At 35.5% G+C, this 11,921-nt stretch overlaps 1 protein-coding gene across 1 annotated transcript; it reads right to left on the bottom strand.

Annotated features, from left to right (window-relative positions):
* Positions 1-9,275: 9,275 nt before the first annotated feature.
* On the bottom strand, positions 9,276-9,866 carry LOC147617585 (17.6 kDa class I heat shock protein-like). Its single transcript, XM_086775435.1, has 2 exons — positions 9,670-9,866; positions 9,276-9,561 (listed from the first exon to the last, which is right to left on the bottom strand). The coding sequence occupies exons 1-2, from the start codon at positions 9,674-9,676 to the stop codon at positions 9,305-9,307; spliced, it is 264 nt and encodes an 87-aa protein (XP_086631561.1). The 5' UTR covers positions 9,677-9,866; the 3' UTR covers positions 9,276-9,304.
* Positions 9,867-11,921: the final 2,055 nt, after the last annotated feature.

The raw sequence follows: 11,921 nt of genomic DNA, 5'->3' as shown, positions 1-11,921 counted from the left end.
CTTTTAGATATATCCTCTCGTATAGATTTGAAACTATCAATCTACTTCCTTTTAGATATATCCTCTCCTGTATACATGTGAAACTTTAAAAATGAAATAATTTGAGGTGGAGCCCTATTCCAAATTATTCACTCTAAAGTCAATACGACATGCATAATTTTATTTACAGAGATATTAAATCGTTTTGTTGTTTATTTTATTCAAAGTAAAGTTTTGAATTAAAACTCATCACTAGGGCAATCAATCACTCTTGGTGACTTGGATTTAAACATTTCAAATCATTATTAGTTCAATTTATTATGATCTCATAAATAAGTATATTTAATGATTCTAACATGATTATTAGAAACCCAAACATTGTTGAAGACTCATTACAAGAAAAAGTGACAAAATGGGAGGGTTGAAATAGCGGCCAATAAGTTGTCTTCCCTTTCTAGAGATTACATTCATGGGTGTGGGGCCAAACCTGAGATATGGGTGTCTACATTTATGTCTCCTCATTGTTTGCCAAAAATAACACAAAAAAGGGTGGTCATTTTAAGAAACCGCACCTATGATTTTGTAGCTAGATATGTGACTTTTAAAACCATCATTTTTTATTTATTTTCCAAAAAAATCAGGTCTTCTTAATATTAAATTTTGTGAAAAAGTGAGTTTCAATGAAGTTTTCAAGTAAGTTGACTAATTTTTGTGTTTTTTACCTTTAAAAATATTTTCTCCTCAAACTTTACTTTCATGATCATCTTCTTTTCTTGTATATATATATATATATATATATATATATATATATATATATATCTTATTGTAAAGTTGAATGCACAAGAATGATTAAGGTGTGTGCAAACCATATGCAAGCCACGTAAGAAATATTCCTTTGCTATGGGAAAAGTCAAAATTATTCCCACATTCACATGGGATCACATGGGAGATTTTGTATTCTCACATGTGGTTTTCACATTATGATCTTCTTATAAATTAATATCATGCTATATCATCAAACGCATATAGATTCCAAATCTATCACTTTTAACATATGTAACTCTCAAAATTGAAAACAAAAGCACTCAAAGTAAAGAGCGGCATCGCAATGATGACTTTTTCATTTCCTTTAATTCGACCCTGGTTTCGATAGTTTGTTGCCCCTTGTTTTTCTTGGGTTTAAAAGGTTTTGTTTCCTCTTTTGGGTTCTGCTTTAAAGTATGTTCTTCTACCCATGTTGAGGTATTGTGTTTTGCATTCTTTTTTACTATTTCTCATGGCTTGGCATGTAAGCGTGTAAGCACATTCAAGGGTACCATGGACAATTGCCCGTTTTGTACACTTAAGATGTTAAGAGTTGTATTTTGTGAGACAAGTTGCATTGAAGCAACTCATCTTGGGAAATCTTGGAACATGTGATCAATGCCACATCGTTCACACATGGGTTGCAAAGTGTTAGTGACTATGGACATGGAAGCATTCCAAACTATGCAGTCTGCCACTTTGGGAGGTCCATGACTATAGAAACACTGAAGTCTTCAATTAACTGCTTCCTGAGTAGTTTCTACTCTTTGGACTGTTTCTGTTTGGTACACGGGAGATGGGGATTTTGAGTCAATTGCTGATGAATTAGGAGACTTTTTAGTATCATGATCAAAGAATTTACAATATATGCAATAGAGAAAAATAGGTGCCTTCTATGCACAATGGGATTGGGATGGTCATAGTGATTACACTAAACACAAGGCATTTTGCTCCTCACTTGTAGAGGCATTAAGGATATTAGGGCTACATAGAATTCGTGGAAAGTCAATTCTGAGATCGATTGTTCTTTAGCATTTGCTTCACTTAGTTTAGTTGAGGAACATCTCGTAGCATAATCATCTTCTAGCGAGTTGTCATCTAAACGTACTGCTTCTTTACAACATTGATCGAATGTTTTCGGATTGGATACAATGATCAAGTTGTGTAAGCTGTTATTCTTTAAGCCTATCATGAAACATCTCTTCAATTGAAAATCATTTAATTTTTCCAATGACACATCATGAGTCCAAGAGTTTTATCCAAAGGATAAAGTATCTAATGGATTCATTTGGTTTACGCTCAATTTAATAGAGTTCTTTTGCTGCACTACTCCATCGATCACCTTGTCTTGAAAAATCATGGATAAAGGCTATTTTCAAGGTGTTGATGCTGGTCTTGATTGCCAGCATCAATGTGATGAACTATCGACTAGCTTTTTCCTCTAAGCATAGGTTCAACGCATGTACCTTAGTGGGACAGTCGGGATTTCCAAAGGCTTCACATCTCTGTTCAAACATTTTAATGAATTGAACACGATCTATTGTTCCGTCGTATTTACCCATGATTGTGGAAATATGTACGACCGTATTTTTGTATGAGTCGCTGAGACCGTATGTGAGTGCTCTTGTTGGGAGGGACTCACTAAGTCCTTGGGCAACCCTCCTTCCTAGACTAGTCAGTATGTCCAAGTCAGTAATATGTCCAAGGTGTGAGCATCCACCCAGGGGTTAGAAAGGGTAACTGGTACCTATAGGATTTGTGGGAATGTTAGGTAAGGGACCAAAGCCCGGTGGGATTTAAGTGACAGGGCATGTAAAACTCGATGACACTCTTGTTGTTGGCATGGAAAATGGTATTGGGAGTTACAGTTGGGGCATAAATCTCAATGATTCTAAGATGTCAGTCATTGGGTTTCAGTGAGGGTGTCGGCCCACACAGTCCCTCTATCGTTGCCATGTTTGATGTTGTCAATTACTCCATAAAATAAACAAGTACACGTGTGCTTTTTTTTTTGCTTTTTATATCTTCTCACAGTCCATTATAGCCTCAAGAGGCCATGTGTACTCTTCGTTAGTTCAAACGAGTGTCTGGTTGCCTTAATTAGCTTAGATGCTACATGCACATGAACGACCTTAGGGATATTTTTCTAGAAAAAGTGCATGTTGGTAACTTCCTCTATGGAAGAGGAGGTCCTAAAACCCATTTTCCATCACTGTCTCAAGATTTTTTTTAAAAAGAAAACTTTTTCCCATTTTGCAGCACGTATTTTAGGGTGTTTCAAAAGGAATTTGAAAAAACTCTGTATGAGAAAGTTGTAGTATTTTTGGAGTACTACAACTTTGTTTCCCTGAGTCGTTCCTGATTTTGTCATTTAGATTTTCAAAAAGTAGCCCGAATATGGTTCAAAGTCATTTTCGCTTTGATTTTTACGATTTTGTGCTTTTAGGGTTGTTTTTTACCTCGATTTTTGAGTTTGAGGACGTTGCTGTCAGAGGCCAAAACAATCGATTTTGACTTCGGACGACCAAGTCCAAATTTGAAGAGCTCTATGTCAGCTTTTCGATAGGTCCTAGAGCACCTTCATCGAATTCACGGTTTAGGAGATACGAGGCTCTAAATAGGGGTGTTATTTTTTGTGAATATTTAGGGAGAATATTTTTTAATTTTAAAATTAAGGAGATATTGGCATTTTTCCTAAAAGGTAAGTGGGAATCAAAAAAGTCAACCTTTTATGACACCCCTTACACCCTTCAGAAATAACCCCTAAAATGGACAATTTGACAACTCATGAGCATCTACTCATTCAATGCTCATTAGCCTTAATGATTTATGTTAAAAAAAGTGATTAAAAATTAATCAAAGATTAATCCTTTAATCACTAATCTTTTTTTCTTTAACACTAATCAAGTACTCTAATTAACCACTAATCTCTCATTGATTCACACAATTGAGCACATCATTGGATAAAGCAAGGGAATGCTAAGCTATGTGCATCAACAAATGTATAAATGAATCTAAAATAGGAGATTAATTAGACTTAATTTTGGTCTCTTCTTTTAAGGTAAAATTAAGCAAAGAGAGTCAAATTCCTCCAATTGATAAAGAAATTGATGTAATTAATTGTTTTGAAGCATATAAACACTCAAAAACACTAATTTCGACTACTCACATGATCAAATTAGACCCGAAATAAAACATTTTCTAAATTCTTATCTCTTGAAGTGGATTAATTACTCTTAATGATAAAAATCAATCCATTAAGATAAATTAGTTGAATTCAAGGATTTTTTGATGGTTCTGAGAAATTTTTTGAAGGATTAAACTACTCCTAATGCTTACTAACACTCTAATGCAAACAATTTCAACAAAAAATATATAAATTAAGCTAAAATTAATGATTTTAGTTCTATGTTCAACACTAAAGAGAGCTAACATTCACTAAAAAATACATTCTATTGCATTGTTTGATGCAATGGATGGAAACTAAACCTAATACAGTCAATGTGCAATCCTAAGAACATGAAAAACCACATTAACAAACAAAAATAATAAATTAAGCTAAAAATTAAGTAAAAAGCATTCTCTACAAAAACAAAAAAGAGAGCTATTCTACACCAAATCACACACAAATCAAAATCAAATCCACATCTTTTTCAAGACAATGGGCAATGGGTAATACATAGATTAGAGGAAAACTGAAGGAAAAAGCCAAGGGATGGCCCCGGCATAGCGGCGCCAAAAATGTTATGGCTCACCCTAACCCTCCTTGAAACACATCCAATAAGAGATTACCTAGTGAACCACAACTGTCATGAGGATCTTTCCAATGGTGAGCTCGTAACCCTTGATGTGTCCAAGCTCTACAACTCCTTGAAAAGAAATTCCACCACGCCTCCCGTTAGCATTGTCACACCATCGTGTTGCATTACAGGTACTCGTCCCTCCTCTCACCTCACTTCACTCACACACACTCACTAGCATGCATTAGAGAGAGAGATTAGCAAGAAGATTAGCAAGACCGAGACTCGATTGCATAATGGGAGAGTGTGTTGTATTATGAGAGAAATTCACTTATATACATAGCCATAAGTGTTTACATACCTAAAATGTGGCTAGCCGGGCACTTTAGACTCATAAGAGGCCTAATGCTATTACAATGACTACACTCATAATATATCCATAAAGTACATCACTTTGGACTTCATCCTACATGCTACCACATGCTCTTGAAGTGAGAATTACCGTAAATACTCTGTCACACCATTATGGGAACCCGTCCAAGTTGTAGATTTAGACACTATTTCTTCATATCTTGAATGTATGCCTTTGGTGTATCTACCTTGACTCCGTGATATAAGATAATGGTGTTAGCTCTTGTTAATCCTAGGAATGAGTTAACGTATACCTTTATTAAGGATCATTACATTTTAGTTAATATTTATGATTTGTGGATTTTTTTCCATTGCACTTCAGTTATCATATTATCCTTACGTTTGGGCCCTCCTTATGGAACTTGTGTAGAAAATGAAAGATAGAGCACCATATCTTGAAGTATCTAATAGTGACAACTTTACACATTTGAAAAGTTTAATCACCATCATCAGATATTACTCGGGCATGATGAGATTGAGAAAGCCCAATTTTTATGCATTTGGGCACTCTTACCAATCTTTGTAACAAGTGTGTGGGGAGGGATACCCAACACATACTTGCCAAATTTGATCACATCATCGAATGTCGGTTTCGCATGACGGGATCGAGAAAACTCAATTTTTGTGTGTTTGGGCCCTCTAGGAGAAACCCACATAAAAAACGTGAGATGCAGTACCATATTCACCCCAAATGATATATGATGGTGACCAAACTTTACAAGTGTGTGTGATGGTGACAAACTCTACAAGTGATGCCTAAGCATGGAGAGATAGATTATGAATGCAAAGTGGGTTAGTTCCTAGGGCTATCTAGATTCCAGATAGTATTCCACGTCGAGACAAGAACAAACTTAACACAAGATTGAACACTAAATAGACAGAGATGAATAGAGAGAAGCAATAGTAAGACAAATACTAATCCATTCTTTATCATTACATCACAATGCCTTAGTAAGATTTCTTCTCATGAACTTCTCACTCAACTCTCATGTGCCCCAATTCAGTATTGTTCCTCTCCACAAGTCCTGTGAGTAGACCTAACATGAATCTCTCTATCTAGACAGTAATGCCCTCACTCCGACAATCTCAGCCAGGTAGACTAGGTCCACTCTAACTCCTCTATCCCCCTTGTCTGACTAATTTTCTTTTTTTTCATTATAACCATGGGTCCTACTTATTCATCAAGAAGTTGTTACAAGTTTGTTACAAAACAAGAAGGCTCTGTTTGTTGCACAACGGTCAGTCCAACAGCAATCTAGGCAATGGTGGCCAAACGGTTTGATTGGCCACCAACACCAACACACACTTACAGAAAACCCAATTTTTGTGTGTTGGGCCTTCTTGGAGAAACCCACATAGAAAACATGAGATGAAGTACCATATCTCCCCCAAATGATATATGATGGTGACCAAACTTCGTGTGTGAGGATGGGTACCCCACACACACTTGCAAAGTTTGACCACCATCAGACATTGTTCATGCATAATAGGGTTAAGAAGGGGTCAACAAAACCTAATTTTTGTGTGTATGGGCTGTCTTTGAGAAACCCATGTAGAAAACGTGAGATGAAGCACCATATCTTGCTTGAACAATGTTTGATTATTTTATGACTAAACATTGTAAGTGTATGTGGGGAGAGGTACCCCACACACACTTTCAAAGTTTGATCTCACCATGATGTCATTCGAAAATGATAGGATCAAGAAAACCCAATTTCTACATATTTAGGCTTTCTTAGAAATCTACATAGAAAACATGAGAGGGAGCACTATAGCTTGCTCAAACGTGACGTCTGATGGTGAGACCAAACATTGCAAGTGTGTGGGGAGGTGTACCATGCACACACTTGCAAATTTTAGTCACCACCATCAGACATTTTTTGACAATGATTGGATCAAGAAAACCCAATTTCTCTGCATTTAGGCCTCCTTGGAGAAACAGGTGTAGAGAACGTGAGATAAAGCACCATATGATTCCATATCTCATCAGCGCGACGATGAAACTTTGTAAGTGTATGGGAAGGGGTACCCCACCCACATCGGACAACATTATTTGGGCATAATAAAATTGATAAAAACCACATTTTGTGTGTTTGGGTCCTCTAAGAGAAACCATGTAGAAAACATGAAAACGTGAGATAGAGCTTCATATCTCGCATGAACAATGCCTGATGGTGATTGAACTTGGCTAATGTTTGTATCGAGAAATTTCAATTTTTGAGAGTTTGGGTCCTCTTGGAGAAACCCACATAGAAAAGGTGACATGGAGCACCATATCTCACTCGAACAATATTTGATCATGACCAAACTTTGCAAGTATATGGGGAGGGGTACCCCCCACACCCCACGCACTTGTAAAGTTATTAGACATTTAAGTTGATGCTTATAGTTTATTTTAAAAATGGCATGACCATGATTTTTCTAGGCGTCACAAACATTCATGGTCCTTTAAGGGTGCTTGAGGAGTGATATAATGTGTGTCATAGACTTGGTAATCTTGAGTGACACTTTGACACTTTATTGATTGAACTCTAATTGAACTTGAGTGACACTTTATTGATTGAACTTTAAACGTTTGCCAGCTAAATGCATTTCCAATGGCAAAATATCCTCCTATTTCTAGATTATAACAAGTTGTCAACTCATCATCTAGTGCTAAGAAAAACCCCAACATTTTGCTTTAAATTTTCTTGAGAAAGCCATCAAGGCTAGTGCTAAGAAAAACCCTCCAAAAACCCCAACCTTTTGCTTAAGAAACATAGTAGGAAATCAAAGGATAACTTTTGTGAAATTAGAGGGTTATGAATCATGGATGTGGCAATAAAAACATTACTTTCTTTTTAGTCATTGAAACCTAATAACCTTTAAGGTGTATCTTGATTATTAATTATCAACAAGCAAGAAAAGCCATATACTTGTAATTGTATCCCACACTCCAGATTTTACATATACTTGTAATTTTATCCCACACTCAAGATTTAACACTAGTTTGGTACCAAAACAGGACACTTGAGTGTCCTTTTTTGGGGGTTACAAAAAAAAAAATCAAACTCCTAATGTAGGCATTAAAAACCAAAATGCTTCATTGGGCATGTAGAACATAACCCTATGCTTATGTAAAAAATGCTAAACATATAAAATGCCTTTTTATTTGGAAGTACATAAGGAACAAAGTAGCATATGTCTTGAAAATGAACATTTTTCAGGATTTTTCAGGATTTTTCCAAATATGCAAGCATTATTCTCTCAAAAAAAAATCCAATGATATCAATAGCATTTTTCCCAAGATATTTTGATAGCATACATCAGTCCAAGGAGGTAGAAGTTCACCAAAAAAATCATTTTCCTTTCCTAGAATTTTTTCCAAAAAAGTTGTATAAAATCAAAAAAAGTAACGCGTATTATCAAAACTCAATCACGCCACTAAAAAAAAGTATAGCCCTATCAATGAGAATGTTGATTATTGGTTTTCATGCTTGAGATGAGATAAATAAGCCATAATTTGATGTGTATGACACTAACTTAGCCTCCACTTAAGTAGGTTCTTATCGTCTAGTTCTAAAAAAACTGTAAAAAATAAAAATACAAAATTTGATCATCTTTTTTCAAAAACTAATTATAACTATGCTTGCACAAGTAGTCTACACCTATAGTTACAACAAATAATGCACTTACACAGCTTTCTCCTTTGATGAAAATCAAAATTAGGCTCATAATTAGACATTTTACGTATTAAAAACAGGTTGCGCAAAAGGGCATGTATGAGAAGAGGCCCAAAAAGTGGCTCTAAAGTTTTGGAAAATTCAAAACAAAGTAGTATTTACCCTATATAACATGGGTGCACCTCAAGTTTTACATTATTAGCTTGCATATGGAAGGAGAAAAATTCATGCTCCACCTGTATAAAAAATATCATTTCAATATTAGCGAGTCAAAAATTTATCCAATAATTATCGTTTGATGATTCCAAGATTTAGTTTACATCATGGGCTTTCCATCAAGCCAAGTTTCATGATCAAACTATGTCCCTTCTAAAAGTTATGTACAAATTACTACTATTTTGAAAACAGCAAAAATCATGCGTTTTATCAGCATGTGTCTAAGAAAATTAAAATATTGCCTTGCACAAGCTAAGAAAAGTGCAATTTAAAAAATCTCAATTTTTTTTGGGTCTTGAGGAACATCTGTGGATGTTAAGCATTTCAAAACTCTTAATAGATTGTCCACAAAAATTCAAGAAAAATGCTAATTTTCAGGACACTTTAGTGTCTAATTACAGAACTAGTGTTAATACACGCTCGAAGCTCCCACCGAGGGCTTCTAAGCCTTCTGGGGCATCTAGAAGTGAAGATCTACTGTATTAATTAACATCAAACGACGTAGAAATTGTCACGCGCGCCGTTGCGTTTTTTGATGATCGGGACGGTGGTTATGATTCTGTTGGTCACCATTTTGGGGATGGTAATTGTGAGCAATCCACGGTTCCAATCGGCGGCAGCGTCTTCATCACGTGCATCTGCGGGCAGCTCAAACCTCTGCTTGAAAACGAGGCTCCCATTGCGCTGCGCACTCAGCACGAGAATCCGAGATCTCTGCACTTGCACCTGAACGTCCTCCGGTTTGTAGCCTGCTGATAAAACGAAGATTAATCATGTGCATAATATATGGCTTGCATCCCAACTGAAAACTGCAACCGATTAATCATGTGCAGCAGCAACGACAGCTACCCACCCACCTTGCATGTTGGCTGTGACGCTGTAGTGTTGGGTGGACTCTTTGCATTGTACTCGTGGCGGCGGCGGCCTCCCATATTCGTTGCGCCATTGCTCAATTTCACACTCTTTTACACCTTAAGGCTAAAAGGCTCAGATCTCTAATATAGTACCTTACGGCCCAAGGCTGAGAGCTCTAATATAATACCTTAAGGCTCAAGGCTAAGCTCTAGGACCAACCTTCAAAGAGCTTGGGAATACCTCATGGTGCTAGAGCCTTTTTATGCTTAAAAAAAGAGGTTATATTCCCTTTTCATTATTCCACCTTTTATGTCACAAAGTGCCACACACAAATGAGAACTGTTTCAAGGGTCACTTTGTTACCACCATAGAGTACACTTGACCACATACTATTTCAAGGGTTACTTTCTCGCCACGCACTTGACAACATACTATTACTACATAATTCACAAGCTCAAAGTTGTGAAAGTGTCAATCAATTGTACAACTTTCCTATAAACATTCACCAAAATAAGACAACAATTCAATGTAGTTCCAGACCACCAACCCACCGAAGTGTTAAAGCTTACTTATGATGTGGCTACATTGTTATGATAGTCATTCCATTTTCAATCTCCAAGGCATTTATCCAACCTAATCACATTATCACGAAGCACAACCTAGTGCATCTATTCTCAATGATGTTAAAGTGCCCAATATTAAGCTATAGTCCTCTTTGCATTGTACTCATGGCGGCGGTTTTTAGATAACCTTTTCAAATAGTTTATTATAGTTTCTTTTTCCTTCTTATGTGGAACGATTTTTGTGGCAATAATGGAAGTATGCAAATGATCATAGTGATTGCAATCTATTTACTTTTAGACATGTCCTCTCTTGTATAGATTTGAAACTTTAAAAATTCAATCATTTTCAGGTGGAGCCCAAAAAAATGTCAACGGTTCGCTCTAAAGGCAATAAGCTACACAATGGACATGCATAATTTTATTTGTTGTCTATTTTAATCAACGTAAAGTTTTGACTTAAAACTCATCATCACTAGGGCAATCAATCACTCTTGGTTGGGATTTAAACATTTCAAATCATTCTTAGTTTAATTTATATTTTATTTAAAATTATAATCTCATTATTAAGTATCATAATTCTAACATGATAATTACATAACCACATATTGTGAAACTCATTACAAGAAAAAGTGGCAAAATCGGAGGGTTGAAAGGGTTGCCAATGAGTTGTCTTTCCTTTTTAGAGGCTTAAAGGGTGATCAAAGAAGACATGGGGCGGCCAAACATGAGATATGGGTTTCTAAATTGATAGCTCCTCATTGTTTATTAAAACTATAACCAAAAAGGGTGTCCATTTTAAGAAGCCACCCCATTGTTTCCCTAGCTAGATAATATAACTTTTAAAACCACCATTTTTTATTTAAGATTAACCTTTTTTTCAAAATAGAAAAGGCTTATTAAATTTTCTTGCCAATTGTTATTTATCATTTCATGCACCCTTTACTTTCTCTTTTAGTGTCTCCTCCACTTTCTTCCCTTTCCCCTTCTTTTCCTATTCTTCATATGAATTATTATTCCCTTTCTCTTCATGTAGTTTTTTCTCTAGGCATTAAAATTTTATAGAGAGAGGTTAGAGTCAAAGGGGAAGAGTTGATCACAAATGATTGGAGCTTGTCATCATTGAATTGGATCATTATCTCAAATGTGAATAGGTCAAGAAGCAAGCTACTAACAACCTTGCAAGAATGAATGTAATTTATTTTATTAAAATGAACAAGTAAACTGGAGAAAATATTAAAAAAATGAGTTTCAAGAAATTCTTTCAAGTAACTAGACTATTTCTTTGAAAACAAACGATTAAATAGAGAAACTGAAGCAAGAGAAAAAGTGGTTTTCAAGTAAAAAATTTCAAGTAAGTAGACTAGTTTTGGTGTTGTTTTTTTTAAGACCTCAAAACTATTTTGAGTCTTCAAAATTCACTTCCATGATAATATTATTTTCTTGTAAGTAAACAAATATACATACATATATATATATATATATATCTTATCTTTAATCCATATGTGTGCAAAAAATATGGAAGCCATATGGTTTGAATACATAAGAAGGCTAAAGGTGTGTGCAAACCATATGGAAGCTACCACGTAAGACAAATTCCTTTATTATGGGAAAAGTGGCAATTATTTCCATATTCACTTGGGATAAAATAGGGAGATTTTGTATTCTCCCATGTGGTTTTTACATTATGACCT

The sequence above is a fragment of the Cibotium barometz genome, chromosome 36, assembly GCF_041138505.1.
Source record: "Cibotium barometz isolate CiBa-2024 chromosome 36, ASM4113850v1, whole genome shotgun sequence".
NCBI classification, from domain to species: Eukaryota; Viridiplantae; Streptophyta; class Polypodiopsida; order Cyatheales; family Cibotiaceae; genus Cibotium; species Cibotium barometz.
Note: the sequence above shows the minus strand (reverse complement) of the source record. Positions and strands in the feature narration are given on the sequence as shown.